We start from the raw sequence: 22194 nt of genomic DNA on the forward strand, positions 1-22194 counted from the left end.
GGGGGTAACAACAGATGGCAGAGGTAGGAAGTAAGGGTGAACGTAGGAAAGAAGGAAAGGGGAGAGCAGGAAGTTAAGAGGAAGGAAAGAAAGAAAATGGAGTAAGGGAGGGGAGGGAGGGGACAGAGGCAGAAAGCAAGCAAAGAAGGAACAGGGAGAAAGAAATGAGCCAAGGAGGTAAGGTAAAAGTTAAAAGTAGGGAAGAAAAAGGGGAGGGAAGTAACAAGAAATGGTGGAGGTAAGAAGTAAGGAGGAAGAGAGGAAACTAGGAAAGAAGGAAAGGGAAGAGCAGGAAGTAAAAATAGAAGTAAAGGGAATGAAGCAATGAAGGAAGCAAGGGGAGAGGGGAGGATCAAAAGAAAGGAAAGAAGGAAAGGGGGAAATGAGGGAGGATAAGACGAAAGTCAAGGAGGGAATGTGGGAGGGAAGAAAGGAAAGAAAGAAAGAAGGGAAAAAAGGAAAGGAAGGGAGAGGGAGGGAAAGTAAAATAGGATGTTATAGAGGATGAATTGATGAAGAGAGGAAAGATAGATAAAAAAAGACAAAGTATTGGATGGGAGTGAGAACTACAATGATCACATTGATGCAATTTGGAAATGTATCAGAAACAAGAGTCAAAATATTCCCATTGCACACATTCCTGGACAGAGCCGGGAGTAACGGTGCTGTAACAACTGCCAGCACATAGATTTGATCATGTCACCAGCACACCATGGGTCAGAAGTCCAAACATTTTATAGTAGTGATCACAAAACAGTGTCAGTGCAACATTTTGAGGCCAAGCTGGACTTCATCATCAGGCATGTGATCACATGCCTGACAAACAGGTCCGGCTTGGTCTGGACACAACAATAAAACGTTTGGACCGTTGATCCATGGTAATCTATGGTGATCTATGGTGATCTATGGTGATCTACGGTGCGCTGGCGACATGTGTTCTTTTCAAGGAACAATAAATAATGATAAACAAGTGATAGAATGTGTCACAGTGACAGAACAACTCATAGTCTAATCAGGCAGGTAGAGGACAGAGACAGATGACAGATTACTTACCTCCAAGTAGGCTGACAGTGTCATAAAGATCTTCTCTCCATAGGGAGTGACTCTATTGAGGAGTAGGGAGTTATGCAGGGAGCTGTCCCATACAGCCTCGAACCGATACAAAGTCCTATAGAATCAGGGTGGTAATATTAATAATCCTCTACATCCACATTGTCCCTATACAACACAGAACACTCCCAACACACACCACACAGACACAAAGACACAAATGTGATTTTACAGAACACTAATCTAAGATGTTACACCTAATGGATCCTCCTAGAAAAGGGGAGTACTGCCATGTTTGAAATGTCGGTTTTGACCAGCTAAACCTTTAAAGAGAACCTGTGGAGCACGGACTCTAGTGAATACTTTGGGGAAATATACAGAGAAGGCCCAGACTGGTGACCATAAGCAGCCAGGTTCCTACCAGACCTTAGTATCTGTCACCACAATACATCACCTGCCTACCTGGCGCCTACCTGGGTCTCACACTCTGCCTACCTGGGTCTCAACACTCTGCCTACCGGGGTCTCAACACTCTGCCTACCGGGGTCTCAACACTCTGCCTACCGGGGTCTCAACACTCTGCCTACCGGGGTCTCAACACTCTGCCTACCTGGGTCTCAACACTCTGCCTACCTGGGTCTCAACACTCTGCCTACCTCGATCTCACACTCTGCCTACCGGGGTCTCAACACTCTGCCTACCTCGATCTCACACTCTGCCTACCTCGATCTCAGACAGTGAAGAAGATCTTTGAGGCTGAACCTCTTCAGAAAAAAGCTAGCAAAAATATCTTGGCCTTGGCCTTGGTTGGCCTTGTGGGAAATCCGGCCCTGACCACACCTAAGGTCTGTTAAGCTGACAATATAGCAGGTTTTGTGTTCTTGGGTTTAGATACACTTCAATTCTGACTATTGTTGTTAACTATACACTGCTATAACATGAGAGCTCAGGAGTCTCTGGAAGCTGTTGGCCCGCCTACATGTACAATACCAAATCCAAAGTCGGGAGTGTGTACCAAGCACTATGAAAGTGACACAGTAATCTTATACTTAAACTAGCTCTTCACTCCAAAAGATGTAATCTACTGATTGACTTCAACTAATGGCAGAGGGAGAAATGACAGAGGTCAACCCCAATGTAAATGGAACAAATTGAATACTAATATATCTGTTTATACAATTATACTAAATGTCACTGCTATTGCTATGTTTAAAGGTCTCTATTGCTACAAAGGCAGAATAAATGACACTATCACCAAAGTGGCACACCATCTTGTCAGCTTTCCTTCCCACAAGGCAGAAATCAAATTGCAAATGATGATCTAAAACTTTGAAACAATATCTTGTATTTGGTGGTGCGACCAATGGCGGAACTTGCAACTGATTATTGTACGTGTTGGTCAGACGTATATAGATCTGTCATGACTCTTACAGAACTGTGGCAGAAATCTCTCCTGCGAAGCAGCCAAGTTTTACAGGCAGAGGAGCTAAATGGAGAAGTTGGGAGAGTAATACAAACTTATAAAATATCAGTTTCAGGGGAACCTAAAGACAAATTTTGGTGCATAAATGTGTAAAAGATGCAACACGATAATTAGATGTGCGACACAAGCAACAGTTTATTCCAACATGGAAGGAATCTTATTTGCCCCCGCTTTCCTTATTACTGACATGGCGGTATTTCTTTATGAATCTGTCACAACGACAGCGCCATTCAGTATAAGTGTCGCAAATGAGAGCTTACCCAATTTGTTTCCTGCATTAGTACTAACACTAAGAATGTCGCAGGGTTTTTATGAACTTGGCGCAAGGCTTCGGACTGCATGCACACAGCAAGAAATGTTGCAAACGCCTCGTTGAATCGCCCCCCACTCATCTGTTGCCAGATCCTCAACTGTCTCAGAATATCCCGGCTGCATTACTGGATTTGTATTTCTGTTCCTTGAACCAGCTTAGCAATGACATCATACAAAGGAGGAGTGGCCTTGCAGTGGCGCTAAAAGGATAGTGAATTTAGGATTCAAATACGAAAGTAAGGGGAAATCCTAAATTGTTGAAAGGGTTGTCCCCAGTGTTGTTGTTGAAAGCGCTGTCCCCAGAATAAAGAGCTGAGGGGAAATCGTTCAACGGGGAGTCTTGTTTCGAGGACAAATGCCTAAGAGGGGAATTGCCTTCACTTTGGGAGATTTCCTTTCATTTTTTGCTGTGTCTCTGAGACAGGAAGTAAAGGGAAATTTACCCAATAGTACACAGACAGCAGAACATTTTTTCCTGGTGGGGATTTTAACCCTTCCCTACTCTATCCAAAAATAATAAAAGAAAAACTGGAGCTATACATTTATTATAAGGTTCGAATAAGGGTTCCTCTGTTCTTCCATATCTAACCTCTTGTTTCTAGCTAATGAGGGACCATTTATTAAGACAAAAACAGGTCCAGGATAGTTTAAATGTCCAGTAAAGAGCTTCACTATCCATCAGGAGTCATGCAAAGCCAAATGAACCCTTAAAGACCATCTTGAACTTTCCACTGACTACAATGCATTTCGTCAAATGGTGAAAATTTGACAAAAAAGTTTGGATTTTACCCAAAATTTAGGAAATGCCTTGTTTTTTAAGATTATATATTGCATGACATTCCATTACAGTGTGCAATATAAAAATAAATAACATTTGATGATAGTGTACTTTGAAGCTGCCATTTAAACTCTACCATCTAGCTATTTAGTGCAGAAGCGCTATGGGGAAGAGGGAGGAGGAGGTGGAGCAAGGCAGTGCAGGGGGAGGGGACATAAAGTATTCTGTGAGAGACTGAAGAATCTTTATGTGCAGGGTGGTGGTGGGGAAGGGGAGAAGCAAAACATAAAATACCTAGGCATGTCCTTATCAAGAAACAGCCTGAAAGACACAGAAGAAGAAGCTGCTATTAGTGACAAAGACATTCAGGGAGACAAAATGGAAGACGCCCGGAGCAAAGACAAGACTTCAGCGGAAAACAAGAGAGGAAATATAAAAAATATAAATAAATAAAAAGAAGGAGCAACTTAAATTCAACATAAATATGGCAAATAAAATGACAGGCAAGACGGTCAACACTTGGAAATGAATCTTAAACCATGTTATCCATGTATTCCTGTATTGTCCAATGACCAGCAGTGTAGGTAGAGGTGTACCTAAAGGCCGCCGGGCACTTCTGAAAGATCTGAACATGATAACCTTTATATCCTATTAAAAGATGTCTCATTTAATCTTCAGGTGGTTAATATCTGATTATATTGCACCCTCTATTCTTATTAGTTGGCCAGGTTTTAGGCTGGAACAGATACAGATGGTGCCTTACTACTTGGTTATGGGTTCTACCCTTGTTCAGTGACCCCAGGGCCTCCAGACATTGAAGATCCACTGATCCATCCTCTCCGCTTGTTTAGTTGGAGTCTTTCCATCATCCAGGTAACCCCCGCTGTTCCAGCCAAGCCGTTCCCACTTAGCCTGGGCCCTGTAAGACTCTGACCTCAACCTCCATTTGGATCCCCCAGGGAGGGACTCCATCCATGTCTTCTCGCGCACTCACTTTACACCCGTGTAAGTGGAAACTTTGAGAACCCAGAAAGAACCTTTCACATTTTGTTCCTCCGGCTCCATGAACTATTTAATGAAACGTTATATATTCTATGAGATTATCCAACTGACTAAAAGATAACTTTACTTCTTGTGGGTATGATCTTAAACTGACTTCAGGAGAATAATTACCCAGGGTGCGTTGCAGCTGCAGTCATAATAGCTTACCTGGTGGAGCTGTGAGACTTGAGGTATTTGGCGGATATGATGTTGAGGGAAAGGACGGCATCTGCTGCACACTCGTCCACTTCAGCTTTGTTTCGTACTCTCCCTGCAAGGACAATGAGATGGAAGATTGTCAGTAGAGGGCGGACACGTAGAGTTAGAGGTGCGTGCCGCGACACTCACCCACCACCAGTTCTCGCACGTCCTTCCAGTGCAATTCGTTGCCTTTTTCGTGGATTATAGTCACCGTGATTCTACGCTGGATGCCCTGTGACAAAAAAATGGAGTATAAATAGGTAACACAATGGCTTCTGCTGCAGGAAGGACAGAACTAGTGCCATTTTGTCCTCTGATCTTCCTGTCTATTATTCTATAGAAGTAGGGATGTTCAGATACCAAGTACAAGTACAGATACTTTTCCAGCTCCAAGACTAGACTAGGGAAAAACCCGAAAGTTAGGAGGCAGCTGTCATTTGTAAGGAGCACACGGAGCTCATGGGATTGGTGCAACCCTGTTTTAATGTATGATTTTTTTTTGTTATAAATATATATTAGGGATGCACCGATACCATTTTTTTTCAAGTACAAGTACTGATACTCATCCAAGTCCTCACAAATACAGGTACTGATACTCGTCCAAGTCCTCACAAATACAGGTACTGATACTCATCCAAGTCCTCACAAATACAGGTACTGATACTCGTCCAAGTCCTCACAGATACAAGTAGTGATACTCGTCCAAGTCCTCACACACTCAGTACTAATACATTTATGTTTATTGTCATGTGGCAGTTTTTCTTAAACAATACAGACTGAGCCAGGTCCCAGCTGCAACCCTGGAAGTTCTCATGAAAATGCCAAGTATCTGCACTGATATCTGAACATCCCTATATAGAAGCATATGGTTCGATTAAAGGGACTTCTCTTATAACTACCACTGAATAATAAAGAGATGAAGGTATTTCTATATCTAGGTTTTATAAATGAACACATCAGTATGCTTTTTTTTGTAGCTTTAGAACTTCTCTTGTAGTGGGTAAAGCGGAGGATGGCTTCAAGGCAGCAGAAAATGAGTCCCCGATTCACAGTTTATGTTAGTTTCATATGCAATACCACAGAGATCACAATACTTCCCCTGAAAATGCCTTCCTCTACCTATCTCTCCAGATGGACAGAGACATCTTTGTTTAGACATTTTTGAGGTTCACCACTACGACTTTCGCCGAGATAACACAATCATGTGAATTCTGGTGCCTGTGCAGTTCTTAGCTGTGTTCACATGGATCAGACTCTGCTTCTCCCTCTCACTGTGTGACTTTCTACAAAGTTACAATGTACAGCCTGTGTGAGTACTGTGGAGATGAGATTGAGGAAATTATTTCTACTGCCTGCAGAAGGCTGAGGACATCATCTTAGCCTGGGCAAAGTCACTTGACTGGACCTCAAGGGCTGTTTTTATTGATAGAAGGTACAGCTTTTATCAATACTACATTATTCCTGTATTTCGGGACATATCAGAAATGTTTGAGGAAGATTAACTCTCTACAGAATATTAAAACTACAAATGTTCCCTCACTTTTGAATGTTAAGGGATAACCCTGCCCACAAGATGTAGCACTGAAGGTACTTCAGTGTTTGAATGAATACTTTTTACAACCTCATGTACCATACCTGGTGTAGCAGGAAGGTTCCCTGACAGGACAGTCCTGCAGAGTGATCTACCACAGACGGGATGTACCTTAGATAAAGCATCAAACATAGGTCAAGACCTGACAATGAACATGAGCACCTTTCATAAGCCTGCTATGTTAGTAACTTACTCTCCTGTCGGCTCCAGTTCGCTGATCTCAAACCACACCAAGAGATCATATTTGCTGACACTCTGCCCGAGGCTTGTCTTGTTCAGGGGATGTAGTTTAGTGGCTGGAACTGCAGGTGAAATTTAGGTCAATGGTAAATATTCTGCTATTAATACATTAAACCAAAACTACTGGGTGTACCTACAGGGTCTAATTCTTTACTAAACACCACCAGCAATGCGATATACTAACCGTGTCTCTTTGGGGCCCTCTCTGGTAGGCAGGTAGGGATGGGCAGAGAGAGAAAAGATGGGAACTGATCGGCCCCGTCTTGGAGGCTGGCAGAGAGAACGTGTGCATGTTCTGAAAGAGCGTCCAGTACGGGATCGCTGATGTACCCAGACATCAGGTACCGGACCAGATCGATCTTTCTCTCTCCTACCACCAAGATAGGTTATACACAGAACAAGCAAGGAGGGGTGAGGCAGTGAAGGCAAAGGGCGAGGGAATGAATACAAGTAGGTAAAAGAATATATGACATCATCAGGCAGCAAAAGAAACACAAATAATAATAAAATTACAGAATGATGTGGCATGCAAGCAACAAAACGTATGTTGAAAATAAAAGTTATCTGCAAGAATGGATGATATTTAAAGGGTTGGTCTACCCAAAACAAACACTGGTAAGCCAAGTCACCCACAAGTCTCTTGTGTTTCCACCCACTTAATCGCTCATAACTCTAAAAAGGACTGAAAGGCAAAAATAAAAAAAAATATAAAAATAAATAAGAGAAAAGATTCAGAGGAAAAGGAGACCCTTGAAATGGTTGCATATTGTGAGTGGTGCTGGAAACTAAACCAATATATATTCAACTGGATTTCCTCTTTTCTTTGTTTAGTCTAAACAATGAATGATAAATTCACATTGGTTGATAAAGGTCACTGAACTTTGCACTCTGCCTCAGTAAATAAGAGGGTTTACCTACAAAACAATAACATTGTGTATACACTGACAGAAAAGTGAAACAGCTCTGGTAATACTAAAAACTGCAACCCTAATTTGTCCAAAACGGCAATATTTCAAATAAAACTTTTCCACAAAACATTCACGTACCTGGCTTGGAGAGGGGCATCGGTGGGGGAAAGTGACGTCGGGATGGCTGTGCTGGACTGCAAAACAAAATGAAAGAAAGGTCATAAACATGGCTCTACAACTGGCTCTCTACTCATTCCCTTCTTAAAGGGACATTAAAGTCAGATTTTTTTCTTCCCCTTCCCAATCCTGCTGTAAGGACTTACCTTAAATGAAGCCTCTTGATTCGATCATCTTCTTCTTTACTGTCCCTTACAGATATCCCTCCAGCGCTGACTCCTCTGTCCTCCTCTCCTCTGATGTCCCACGGTGTCTGTGCGGGTGCACGCTGCTCCATAGACTTACCTTGTGTCTCTCCTCGTCTCCCGGCCAAAGATCTGAAGTGCGCATGCCCCTGCCCCAAGATCCTTTGCGGCTGCCCGAGACTCTTCAGATGTTCGGACGGGAGTGCGCGGCTAAGTTTAAAGCCTTTTTAAAAGGTTGTTTTTTTATGTTTTTGCATATATCTACAGCTTGCTAACAGCACATACACTGAGTAGCCAGATTATTATGATCACCTGACGTTTGTAGGCAAAGTAGCTATAATTACGCACTGAAGTTGCTAGAGGTCCAGACCATTATAAATAGGGAAGCAGGTTGTTTACCACGACAGTAGAAGTGATTTGTTTCTGAAGATACGGGGAAACAACGCGATTTAACAGCCTTTGAACGTGGGATGATTGTTGGCGCTCGGAGCCATGGAGCGAGTATCAGCAAAACAGCAGTATTCGTTAAATGTTCAAGAGCAGCTGTTGTTAAAGTGTTTAAAGACCGGACTGTCAGCCGAAAATCTGGGTCTGAACGTGCGCATTGTGGCCGTCAGCGACTAGTCAATGTTAGGGCAGAACGGGGGAGGGGCAAAACTGGTACAAGACAACAGAAGGGCAACAGTGCAGTGTCAGATTCCTCGCATCACCTTTCATCATCTCGTGGAGTCATGAGGCGGCCCATCGAAGTCATCTCGCGGAGTCATCTCGTGGCCCAACAAAGTACTGATGGGGTGGTCATAATAATCTGGCCACTCAGTGTATATGCAAAAACCGCTGGAGGGTTTAATAACCCTTTAACATAGAAAATGCGGCAAAATTGGTTCCAGATCATGGACAGATTTTCCAACAACAAATTTTTCCAGTGGGCACCTTGTCTGGTGTTTGCAAACACAAAGAAAGACCTTACTTGGCCTACTTGCTCCCACATCTCATTATCATTTGCACAGGAGCTAATAAAAGGCCCACATCCATTCTCCGTCGAAGCAATAATAACACAAAAGCCAGAATCTGACTGGTTGTTACAGGCAATAAAAAGAACAATTCTTCTGCCAGATAATTCAGACAATTAAACTTTTTTGTATTTTTGCCATTACCTGAGATCCTGACCGTGCAGATGTAGTGGATGCTGCTGGTAATGTCCAAATACCTCAAACACAATCGGATTGGTCTTGATGTACTCTATGAAGGATTCTGTCACTTCTACTGCAATCTATTCAGAAGAAGAAGAAGATGTATCAGCTTCATCAGAAAGATCACGGCAGCTGGGGAGAATGGAACACTGTGACACTTACATTCTGTACGTGATAGAAACCCAGCGGGTTCCCACGCCCGTTATTTTTTAGGGGCTCTGTAGAAAAGGCCTCATCATGCCGATGTAAAAAGCTGGAATGAAATGTTTAAGAGCTTAATATCACATTATATTGAAAAAGAATCTTTCTCACACAATAACTGACTGCATACTCCACCTTTATCCTCACCTTATCTGGGCAGGGCATGCCTCTGATTGGTAAGTACAGTTGTCACATTTTTAATCTTTCTAAAGTAAAATCTAAGAAGAAATCCAGTCCTTGGCGCTCTAGATACATAAATGGGGGCACAGCAAGTGTAATGATCAGGTAGGTATACCTTCGTGCCCCCATCCAGAGATTTTTGCCCTGCAAGTTCCTAAGTCACCATCTTTCCACTATATCTTGTTCCTCTTTAGCCAGAATGAGCTGTCAGCTCAACAAAGGCATAGAGGGATTTCCCTGACAGCCATGTAAAGCTGAGTGCAGGATGAAGATCTCTAGATCCAGGTATGGGGGTGAGTTTAATACAAATTTTTACCTTAACAGTGATCCAATCCAGAGATTCAGAAGTGAACTTTACTTACTTTTCAACCTTTATCATTAATTGTCCTGTCTGACATCACAAGATGCCTGCGATCACCTTTATTAGTCAGAAACACCTTTGCTGTGCACCAATCTGATTTGGTTCCACTTTGTGACAGAGGCCTGTATTTTCCTGTCTTGATAACTAAGCTCCACCATCTACTTTCCACTTCACCAGTTAGATTGCCTTTACTGGTCAAGATCTTGCTGGACATCCTATATCAAACCATGGCCATTAATATGGATTTGGCCCCCTTTTAGGAATTTAGTAGCTTCCTGTCTTCTGGGAAGACTTTAAAACAGGATTCTGGAGTGTGTCTGTGGGAATTTGGGTCTATTCAGCCAAAAGATCATTTTGATCATGTACAGGTGATGGGAAGGAAGATCTGGCTCACAACTGTCATTCCAATTCATCCCAATGGTGTTCAGTAGGGCTGAAGACATGCCACTCAAGTTCCACCACACCAAACTGGTTAAACCATATTATAATTATTACAGGTATTTACACAGCGCCGACAATTTACTCAGCACTTTACTCACATTCAGATCAGTCCCTACCCTCAAGGAGCATACAATCTAAGGTGCATCTAGAAATCTAAGGTGCATCTCACATGCATACGTACAAGGACAACTTAGACAGAAGCCAATTAACCTTCCAGCATGTCTTTGGAGTGTGGGAGGAAACTGGAGTACCCGGAGGAAACCCACGCAAGCACAGGGAGAACATGCAAACTCCTTGTAGATAGTGACCTGGCCGGGATTCGAACCCGGGGTTCCAAGGCAGAACCGCTAACCACTATGCCACTGTGCTGCCCATATTTATAATATTTGATCTGGATATGTACACACGGTCTCTACAATTTGAAGTGATGTCTAAATACCTTGGCCAAATAGTGTATTCTGTGTGAGCCTCACTTATGTCTTGAACTATCCACAAAACTCCACTCACTTGAACTGACAGAAGATATCAGCATATTCTGGTAGAATGCCATTGGCTTGCAGGACGGTGACACGGAAAGTGAAGACACTGCCGATCTTCAGGTGTTCCCCTACATCTTCAGAGAATCCTTCCATCATCATCTTCCCATCTAAGAGGCTGCCTGATTTCATGTCTATGAAAAGAGAGGGGTGATCAGACAGAGCAAGAGTGAACAACAGGCTGGGTATGAAACACAGCAGCAAAAAGATCTCCCATGGTCGTGTGTCACAGACATCTGCAGGTGTTACAAGATAAGGCTTCTGTGTCACATTCCTCACTAAAAACCTTTTCAGGCAAAGCGTGTCTGTGTCACATAACTCACCCATCTCAGCCAGCCGGTTCACCTCCTCCATAGGAGTGTTCATTTCCGAGTTCTGGCCCTGTCCTTCCACGATGCGGAGTTCTTCCAGTGACAGCCCTGCGCGGGTGAGGACTGTGGTAGTCATGTCGTTCTGCAAACAGAAAAACAAAGCAATTCTTCAATGGATATTCCACGTGGCTTTCTCAAAAGGTGCTCACTGCGATATTCAAGGGAATCTAGGTTACTCAACAATGTAATTCCGTTAAAATGATGCTCCACTTCAGAGCCGTAGCTAGCTCCTTTTGAGCCCGAGGCAAGAACAGAAAATTGTGCCCCCAACAGACGTGTGCGGTATGTGACGCCATGAGCTCCGCCTTCAGGATGGCGGTGCGAATGCGCTGGTGGCCAAATCCAAAATAGCATAAAAATTTGTTTAGTTTGACGAAACTTATGAAAACATTTTTAGTTTCTATCCATTTAGTCCGAAACAAATGTATAGTCTTTGTGCGTGTGTGTGTTTATTTTTTTTACTGCCGGGGCTTCGGGGAAATATCAAGCGTCTAAACAGACCCCTGATATTTCCCTTTTGAAATAGAAAAAGAGATTGAGTCCTCTGCCAATACAGGTGGGGGAGAGCAGCGGGGATCCGAAGAGAAGCTTGAGCCTGTGTCGCTGCTCTTCTCCCTGCCAAGCCACGGCTGTGTTAGCCTGCTGGCGACCCTGTTGCCAATGGCGCCCTATGCTCGCCATGGCAACAGGGGCGCATCCATGCCGGATCTGGCTGTGCCCCCTCTCAGCTGCGCCTGAGGGGAATGCCTCACTCGCCCAATGGTAGCTACAGCCCTGCTCCACTTTTGATCAGCCCCAGTGCTGTAATAAGAGAACAATTAGTAGGAAAGAGGGTGAGCTGATTCCTACCTTATGGAAGTAATCATTGTCGAAGGAGATCTTAGCGGTTCCTGACTGTCGTATTCCAGAACCATAATCTGGAGCTTCCTCGTCACCTGTGGAGAAGAAACAAAATGGCACATATGCAGTAATTAATTAGATGTGACAGACTGGCGAGAAAACTCTTCTGTCTTCATAAAACTTTGCATAGAGACAGAAAATACCAGACGCTGGTTTGGAAGAAAGATGTTAGCACTAACCTGCTATCGCCTGCACTGCAACACGCAGGAAACCGCGTACGTCCCCCTTCTCACTCACTACCGCCACCCGATGGACCAAAGGAACCGGGAAGAGCAGGTTACTGAGATAAACAAATGCTCTGAAAAAGAGACAAAAAGGATTTGCTATCACATTAGAAAAGAAAAAGAGCCGATGTCCCCAGATAACCTACTGACCCTTTAAATCTTTTATAAAGGATTAGACCTCATTTATCAATAGCTGAGAGAAGAGCCACAGAAGCTGAACAGATGCCCTATCCTCAACCCATACTGCATTCAGAGAGAGGGGGGATTAGATCAAACAGCCAGTTCTTCCTTCAGAGGCTTTGATAAATAAGGTCCAGTGAATATCCATGCGTTTTTGTTTTTTTTGTAAGACAACAATGTATCATATGCAGCACAAAATGGGCGCCATTAGTGAAACGTCCTACTCACATGACCACCCCAAACACATCTATTCAGCTTTTAGGGGTTAGAGGTAATCAAATCAAAAGAAAGCACAAACCAACTAACTAAAAATAAGTAACATATGAAACGGAGAACTCAAAAAAAAAAATGCACAAAATAAGGATTAATAAGCCATGTTGCAACATTACAAACATAAAAAAAGGAATACAAAATTATTATTAAACTGCTGAAAATAAAGAGATGAGAACCAAAGATTACAACACTACTGGCTTCCCGGCCTCACGTCAGATGCTTATTGGAATAAGGGGTGTCCAGAAATAATGGGTCTGATCACTGAGATTAAAAACTGCTCTTGCTGCCCGAGGCAGCCATCTTGTATTTCTAGTGCACTATGGGGAATGAAAACTGGGAACAAAATGTGTCACTTGGCATTGAAAGAGATGATGTTGGACTAGTCTGATCACAGGGCCCACAGAGGTTGGAAGTGAAATCAGTTTTGTTGTCAGATAACAGAAAACTGAGAAACATTGTTTTGCTTGACGCAGAAATTTAAAGTGTATTTTCACCTTTGTAGCCAAATTGGGATAACACCTAATTTTATATTTGTTACATGTTCCCATTCACATTGCGTAACTTAGAAAAAAATATTATGAGGTTGTTATATCATTACATATGATATTCCCTGCATTTTACCAGCTCGTGACTCTTAAGAGAGTTTGTGTTAAGTTGCTCGAATTGAAGTGTGTTTCTTCTTTTCGAAAATGTCATGTACTACTATAAGATATGGTTTCTTTTTTCATTTGTACACTTTTCTAAAAAACCTTAATAAACAATAAATGCAAAAAATTAATAAATAATTGTTGCTTACTTTTTACTAGCGGAAAAGATGTTCTTGCACCCATGCAATTAATATACTGCTTAACGCCAGTGTAGTGGCAGACCGCCACGGTGTGGTTGCCTGGATGGGAAATATTACTGTATTCAGCTTTATGGTAGACGCACTGTCTGTAACTCGCTATGTTTTTTGCTGTAACAATTGTTTGAGACGTTATTGCACTTGTACCTTCTGTATTTTACTACTACGTTTCAATAAAGACGTTTTGAATTTAAAAAAAAAAGAGAAGGGGGGTGTGGAGTTAAAATTTAATATAATTAACCCTTTCTGTTCTGGCAGATCTTCATAATCAATTCTAAACTGGATGTGCACACTGCCTGTATCAGCAAAGGGTTAAAAAGATCTCATGGCTTGGGGGGTACATTGAATATTCCTGCACTGTCCCCAGCCTGTCCCTTATCTTTGCATTGCCATCTATTCTAAACAATATAAGCTGCATACAGCATTAAATGTACAAACCGGCTCCAATTAAACAACTAGGAGAGGTAAGATATATTATATATATATATATAATTAGGTATGCTGTATGAATGGGAGCACATGACAAACGTATAATGTGAGTTCATATCTGACTGCAAGAGTGGAAATGCCCTTTAAGACAACATGCGATATAGATGTATCACAATTAGCTGAACAGCTCCTATAGTCCTTTAGAAGGTTTCAGCATGGCGAAGGCTTAATAACTAAAGAACGGCTGAAATTTTGAGAGCTTGGATTCAACATTGACAAAATGGCTGCACTTAAGACAACAGCTGGTGAAACAATTCGGCTTTCAATTGCTGGAATAGCCCTGCTCCACAGCCAGGGGACGAGGAGACGGGGAAGAAATTAGCTGCAAGGTTGGTGAGGTGATGGCAAACCAAATTAAAAGGAAGTAAATTAAAACAGAAAAAAAAACCAACATATGCTTTGTAAACTGTTAAAATGAAAATTAAAACCATGAGAGAAAACTGGGTCAGGGGTGCATCACACTCCGCTTTACTGACTCCCCAACATGCGACTAGGCTGGAAGAACAAGCTCTCGCTTTACCCACCTGAGAAGCTCATATATAGAAGCTGCCTTGTTACAAATAAAACTCAATATTTGTGTGTATAGAGAAAAAATAGATCCTGATAATATCTAAAATGTCCCTGAACTGTATTAGAGGCTGCAAAATATGTTCACACTTCATATTTAGAGATAACGCATTTTTTATGACGTTTGTTTTTAACAATATATTCCGAGTTTGATTTTTTATTTTGTGGTGTGTCCGTCCCAGAAACTTCCACTAATATGAAAAAAAAAATCTAAGCTTTATCACAGAAACCATGACAATATAGTAGAGCAAGGGTAGGCAACCTCGGCATTCCAGCTGTTGTGGAACTACAAGTCCCACAAAGCATTGCAAGACTCGGACAGCCAAATGCGTGAGCCTCAGAGGAATTATGGGATTTGCTGGAGCATTGAGGCTGCCTACGAGGTTAAAAGGTAACTAAGGATGGGCTCGGGCGTGTTCGCAGCTCCACGTGCCGAGCCCGCCAGGAAGCTGACAGCGCCAATCACAGGCACTGAGACATTTCCCGATCTCTGCAGCTGCGGAGTGTCAGCTTCCTGGCGGGCTCGGCACGTGGAGCTGCGAACACGCCCAAACCCATCCTTACAGGTAACCAGCTCCGGTTAGTCAGCATTTAAAAGAAGCGGCCATTTTTTATGCTGAATCAGATTCCATAACAATGCAGCTGGTGCAAGTCACAGGAAGGGGACGGATCATGGCTTTGCGAGTGGTTTTGTATTGCTAGATTCTAAAAAAAAAAAACCTGATGGAATACATTCAGAAAGGCACCAGAAGGGAAATTAATCCAGCGCCTGTGATTCTGCTACAACAGTATTGTATGGGAGGTTGCTGAAGGTTTGTGCACCTCAAGGTACCTGCAATTCATAGGTGCAGCAATTTCCCTCCCGGGGATAGAGTCTCTCTTAGGATAAGACAGAATAGGCCCCAATAATAAACATATCCGATCTCCCGACAGCAACCTTCCTCTACTGAATGGAAAACCCTGACAGGTTGTTCTGTGAAACACAGACAGTTTCCCTCAATATTGAATAAACGAGGCCCAGTATTACTTCTGAGGAGGAACACATCATATGGCCAGCAAGGTTGCCCATCACACTGAAGAACCAACAAGAGGCACGGCAGATGGGGCAAGCTGGAACTTCAGCATTGTATAACAATGGCCCACTGATTATACTGACATGCAGTTTTCAATGAAGATCACCTTTGAAAAATGCTTTGTGAATTTTAATAAAATGTAGGCAAGACCTGTATGGTTCTGGAGATGTACCAGGACACGTGGCTGGTATGTTTAAAGGAAGACCTTAGGCCACCAGGCGTACTCATTCTAATAATTTGGGGTTCTGTCGAGAGCTTGTCCTTCCTCACCCTTTCCTCGCACAACCTCACCAACCTTCCTACTAAAATGAACCAAGGGGAGCGGTCGTAAAACGGGTCCTGCCCATCGCTGAACAGATCCGATCCTTCCTCATTGCCCGCATCCGAGCCAGTGTCGTCCACAAAAGGCTCGTCATCGAAGTCGTCCATTTCGTCCTGCTGTTCGTCGGCCAGCTCTGTGATGTCTGAATCCGCTGTTGAAAAGGTGGGGGATGGGGTGCGGTCTGCCAGCCGCTCGTTGACGCAGCCGTGGAATATGGGTGAACTGAACATTTGTAATGGAAGACTTGTTATCACAACCCTGAGTTACAGGAGGAGGCGGGAAAGGGGGGGATCTTTTGTAGGGTACACTCCAAATAAAATTACCAGCAAAACTGAGCATAAAATAAAATGTGTGCCATGCAAGATTAAGGGTGGAACAGACCGGCACTCAGGATACAGATGCCAAAGCTTCAGACTGCAAACCACGGTCATCATTATGTCTATAGTGACATTGAGTGTGTGCATGTGTTGATCTGTATTAGTTGTGTCAGGGGATACTGGAATGAAAGCTCCTATGGGGCAGACTGATGTGAATTGTTCGTTGCACTCTAAAAATCATTCTGAAAGTCCTCGCTCTGTCTGTGAGTTCCCTACCCTTTATACCATAGCCGTTTCCTATAAAATTAGACAAACTGGCCTAGGATACCTAGTGTATAAGGTCCCTTTTACTGCCTAAGCCAGGATCAAGCCACTGAGCTGCACCCCCTGCCCTTCAATTGTTGAATGCCAGAGATTCTATTGTCCCCTGAACTTCTGACATTCAACATTTGAATCACAGGGGGTGACACCAGGAAAGGGCAGGTATTAGGCTACTTGGGCAAATGTGAAGTCCCCATTTCCCTTCTCGGCCAAGGATCACAACCTGATGAAATTTAGCAATGCTGTTACCTTATAATTGATTTAGTCCAGATCAGGTTCACTTTAAAGAAGAAGCTACCCCCGCAAGGCAAAGATTAAGTGCTTGTTTTTTCTAGGGAGCTAAAATACCAAAAAGATATACTAATCTGAACCTGGATCCCGCTTGGGCTGCTACACTGGTCCATGCTGCCTCTCCCTCCCTCCGCTCTGGTGGTATAAGAACCCGTGAGTCATCACATCCAATACAGTGAACGCAAGGATGCCGAGGGACATTATAGCAAGGCTGCACAGAGCGGTCTAGCAGCTACCATGTCCAGGTGAGTAGATCTTTGTTAGGTTGTCTCCCTAGACAAAAGAAGCACTAAAAGCACCAAAAAAGAAGCAGAGTGGGGGATAGCCCCACTGCCTGGGTTAGGATTTCTTATGCCCAGGGCTTTTTGTGCAGGCAACACACGGCCATAGACATTAATGATCACAGCAGTCCCCTCTTTTGGATCTGTGGCCCAGTGGATCCAGTCACAGTAACATAAGGAAACTGTACCCCACGTGCCAGTGTGTAAGTGCCCTAAGGGAGAAGGATCAGCTAATCACAAAAATAAAGAGGGTGTAGGAGGCCAGGCATAGCAGGGTGCAAAAATAAATCACATTTTTATAGAATACATTTTCTTCACATTCACTTATATTCTATGTGTAGTGACCAAGGGAACCCCTAAATGGTCTGGATTTAAAGGTGATTGCCAATAAAAAAAATTGGGGGGGGGCTAAAGAACCAGTCAAAATGTTTCCTCTACTGAAGAATTTCCTATGTCCTGCTGGCTGCTGTAAAAACACCTCTTTAGTGACACGGGATACTCCCAAGATACAGCGGCCTGCTGCCACAGTTAAGGGATTGTGCCTCCTCTATTCACAAAACTCGGGGGGGATTTATCAAAACTAGAGCACACAGAATCTGCAGCAGTTGTCCATAGCAACCAATCAGCTTCTGTCTTTCATTTTCAAAGCTTAACTGAACTGAAGAGTAAAGCTGATTGGTTGGCCATCTACTCCAGATGCTGTCTTCCCCAGTTCTGATAAATCCCTGTCTCTTTGTATTATTTCCTCAGAATGCAAGATGTTCTGTGAATAGGTGAGGGCAGATGAATGACTGGAGCACCCTCAACCATTCACAAAACACCTTGCATTCTGAGAACATAATACAAGGGGCAAGGAGGCAGGAAGGGGAAGGCAAATAGTGCAATCTTTTCACAGTCGCACTCACATCTCTGATCCATGCACCGCTGTGGGGAGTATCTGGTATAACATAGTAGATGCTTCATAAGGGCTAACATGTGTGACTGGTACAGTGGCCTCCAAAATATTTCTTTTTATTGAAAATTAGCTTTAAATTGTGATGTGCTCCACTTTCACTAATCTATAGAACGGGTGTGAGTTACCCCAAGCGGGCAATAATATATTCAAATTCAATTTTAGTTAAAGCAAATAAATAACAAAAACTACCAGTTACTACCATAGCTTCATGTATACCAGTCAGTTTAACAAGATTTTTCCTTTAGTTATGGATAAAGCAGTAAAGGTGTTAGAACCTCTGTCAAGAGCTTATTGCTGCCTGTGCCCCTGCGAGAGAGATTTATTGGGCAGTATAATTACATTTGTGTATGCCTCCTATGCCTCCCCATTGTTTGTTATGCTGCCACCCTGTGGCCACTGTTTTTACTGCACTCATTTTTCATTGTTTCCCCCCCCCCCTTTTGTGTTGCATGATGCAATTTCCATCTTCCTCATTGTAAGTTCCTGCTATTCTTTCTGCAAGACGCACACAGTGAGGATGGGAAAGAAACATTCCTACTGGCCTCCAAATACCAAAATATTATTTGCCTAAACCTGTTGAATGCAACAAAATTTATATGTGGGTGTTTGGTGAATTCAGCAGTGTGATAAAGATTGTCTGCGCTGACCGTCTCTGCTCCATTCAGGCCAGGCATAGAGGTCTCAGGAAGGGTTGGGTCGCTATTACAACAGTTAGAGTCAGAACATTGACCTTCTCAATTAGCTCTAGGGTCCACAGTGACTAAAAGAAACCCACAATTCTGAGTCCTCACTAGGACAAGTACAGGTGAAATCTTCCAATGGGCACTTGTTCTGGGGAGATCTATAAAAGAGAATTGTACCCTCCTTTGGAAACATTTCCTGCCACTTTGTTATGTTTTCAGGAGAGGAAGTAAAGGAAAATCTCCCCAATGGGACATAGACAGGACAGGGGTTTTAAACATTCTCTGGCCTGACCATTACTACATGCTCATAGAACTTTGCACTAGAGAATCACTAGAACCCTTAGAGTCATCATAGAGCACTCAGCTTTATATGATTTGCATTCCATTCCAGTGAACAAGATGGCTACCCCACTGCTATATTCAGAAATGAGCACGCTTGACTAGAAAAACATGAAGGGAAATGAGAAAAAAAAAAGACAATTTTACAACTGAAAACTCAGTATGAATCAATATTTCCAGAGCTGTAAAACCTTTTTAAAAAAAAAAACATTTAACACTCTTATCATGGGTAACAATGACATCCCAGAGTGGTACTAAAACGTGTGTGGAATATACATGATATCTCCGGGATGTCCAACAGGAGGAAACAAACTTACCTGCCGACAAGCTTGAACCAGTGGAAACGATCGTAGAATGGGTCGCCACCACTCATTACAGAATCAAGTTCGTCTTGGATATTGGAGGCCATTTCTCCGGCCCGGTCATACATCTCCCGCATTTGGTATAGTCTCAGCCTGGTGTACAAAAAGGAAATCACGATTTAAAAATCAGCAGGCTTTAAAGAAGAGTGCCTGAAATAAGAACTGTGTGAGCTGCCCTCTGTAACTAGAATCTTCCCCTTTATTCTGCCATACTGCACTGGCAGGATGTAAGGAGGAGTCTGTTCTTTATTTTCATAAGGCCCGGTGCTGGTTGACAACACACGGGAAATATATGAGGTGATACTCCTGACTCAACATAGAAGCAGACTTACTTGAGTTTCTCCAGTGACCAGTAGTGAGTAGCCCCGTTTTTCAGGTCCTGCACCTCGACGGCAACCACGGTGCGTGGGAAGGGTTGGTCCTCTGCAAGTTTATCAGCATCGGGCGGAAGGAGCTCCGGAGGTAGGGGGGAATACAGAGTGTCCGTCAGCAGCACAAACTGAAACTGGACCTGTGGAAACACAAAGAAAGATGGTGAACCTTCTCATAGAAAAAGAGGGTACAAAATTGGATCTGCATCGACCTTAAACAGTTGGCCACTCCTCCTAAAAGCCAATTCTATTCCCAAAACTGCAGCTGACGTTCCAGTGATCACGCTTTTGACCTGTTCTGTCCAGGTAAAATTAAACTTCATACAAACCCAAAGATCAACAGGATTCAGTAGCCCACCGCAACCAACCAGAGGCCTACTTATATTGGCCTGAGTGCACTACACTCATGACAGACGATATTTGGGTTACAACTAGGGATGCATCGATACCAGTTTTTCGGTATTGAGTAATAGTACCGATATTTTTTTTCTGGTACTCGCCGATACCGAATACTGATACAGGAAGTCCCATTAAGGAAGCCAGGCGGCGTATAAAGACTCGCCATCCGGCTTCTTGATTAGCAGGGAAGCAGTCCACATGCTTCTCGTCACTGGGTGACAAGAAAGCATGGAGCCAGCTTTCTGGCCAATCAGGAAGCCTGGCGGCGTGTAATGACGTGGAACCGGCTTCCTGATTGGCCGGGAAGCTGTCTTCATGCTTTCTCGTCATTAGGTGACGAGGGAGCATGGAGCTAGCTTCCTGGCCAATCAGAAAGCAGGGCGCCGTGTCATTACATGGCGCCTGGCTTCCTGAGTGGCCAGCTTCCTGACCAATCAGAAAGCCGGGCGCCGCGTCATTACACGGCGCCTGGCTTCCTGATTAGCCAGCTATCCAACCAATCAGGAAGACGGGCAGCGAGTCATTACAAGCTGCCCGGCTTCCTGATAGGCCGGGAAGCCGTCCCCATGCTTCTCATCACTAGGTAACGAGGGAGCATGGAGCCGTCTTCCTGATAGCAAAAGTATCAGGCTAGGCATCAGAGCATTTGGGCGCGTACGAGTACTCGCCCAAATACTCGGCATCGGCACCCATACTAGTATCGATATCGGTGCATCCCTTGTTACAACTAGTCACTGCTAAACGTGGAGTATTGACAAAGACTGATAGGTATTGACGAACAAAGGACAGAGCAGTTTGTCACCTTCTTCTTTAGCTCCACGCTTATGGCGTTGGCCTCCTTTAAGTAGACGGCATTTCCCCACAGAAGATCCCGTAAAGATGTGAACTGGTGGTGTTTCCATTTCTTAAATGCCCACTCTGCCAGCTCAAACTCGTGCTGTGTCCAGGGCACTGAAATAAAAAGAGATGAGAACTGTAATACAAGCAATGGCACATGTCATAGGGCACAACTCCAGGCAGGATACGAGCACAGGGTACACAACTCTCACAAATATCTGCACTCTATTAGGCAGAATGATGAGTATATGGTCACCTGGTATTTTCTCTGAGGACAGTAGTAAGAGCTTTATAACATCCATGATAAGTAGGCAGCATTTGTAAGAAATTAGTACTGCAGACTAGTGAGATGCATTATGGGGAAGAGGGGCACTCACATCATAATGAGCAAATAAAAAACAAATAAACTGCGTAAGGAAGAAGAAAGACACAGCACAACAGAGAGGTGCAGAGCAAGATCAGATTTTGCTAGATAAGTCAGGCCTATGTCAGTCTGTGGACCTGCACCCCACAAAGATACAGGCTCCCTCTATGGGGAACACTACAGGCAGGAAATGATCAATTCCTTAGAGTCCCCAGCTGCCCAATAACCAGAGTAAGACCGGGCTATTCACACACACACAAGCATCCCTTGAAAAGCCTCAATGTGACTGGCTGCTCAGGCACAAGGAATTTACTGTGAGAGGCAGGGGTTAGGTAACAAGCTCCCTTTACACAAATGTACCAGGTATGTCTCGGGGCTCTAATGGTGGATCATTTGGTATTCCCACCACACTCCTCTTCTGGGAAGAGCCTGAAGTAGGAGGGAGCTATAGCACCAACCAGATGGTTAACCAGTATCAGCATAAAGAAGAACATGTGTCACCCGCACACTATGGATCTATAACAAATAGCCCCAAAATGTTATCAAAGGGATG

At 43.5% G+C, this 22194-nt stretch overlaps 1 protein-coding gene across 1 annotated transcript in view; it reads right to left on the reverse strand.

The window, feature by feature from the left end:
* KIF1B (kinesin family member 1B) overlaps positions 1-22194 on the reverse strand; it is a 132936-nt gene that overhangs the window by 10353 nt on the left and 100389 nt on the right. Inside the window, exons 22-38 of the mRNA XM_018552497.1 lie at positions 21243-21391; positions 20003-20181; positions 19626-19763; positions 16095-16343; positions 12329-12447; positions 12099-12184; positions 11202-11331; positions 10850-11012; positions 9322-9412; positions 9124-9239; positions 7743-7798; positions 6650-6758; positions 6501-6567; positions 5013-5097; positions 4833-4935; positions 3918-3944; positions 1054-1168 (exon numbers count right to left, since the gene is read on the reverse strand). Of these exons, the coding sequence (XP_018407999.1) occupies positions 1054-1168; positions 3918-3944; positions 4833-4935; positions 5013-5097; positions 6501-6567; positions 6650-6758; positions 7743-7798; positions 9124-9239; positions 9322-9412; positions 10850-11012; positions 11202-11331; positions 12099-12184; positions 12329-12447; positions 16095-16343; positions 19626-19763; positions 20003-20181; positions 21243-21391 (1982 nt within the window). The remainder of the gene's footprint in view (positions 1-1053; positions 1169-3917; positions 3945-4832; positions 4936-5012; positions 5098-6500; positions 6568-6649; positions 6759-7742; positions 7799-9123; positions 9240-9321; positions 9413-10849; positions 11013-11201; positions 11332-12098; positions 12185-12328; positions 12448-16094; positions 16344-19625; positions 19764-20002; positions 20182-21242; positions 21392-22194) is intronic.

Source organism: Nanorana parkeri, unplaced genomic scaffold (genome assembly GCF_000935625.1).
Source record: "Nanorana parkeri isolate BGI_ZX_2015 unplaced genomic scaffold, ASM93562v1 scaffold5, whole genome shotgun sequence".
Lineage (NCBI taxonomy): Eukaryota > Metazoa > Chordata > Amphibia > Anura > Dicroglossidae > Nanorana > Nanorana parkeri.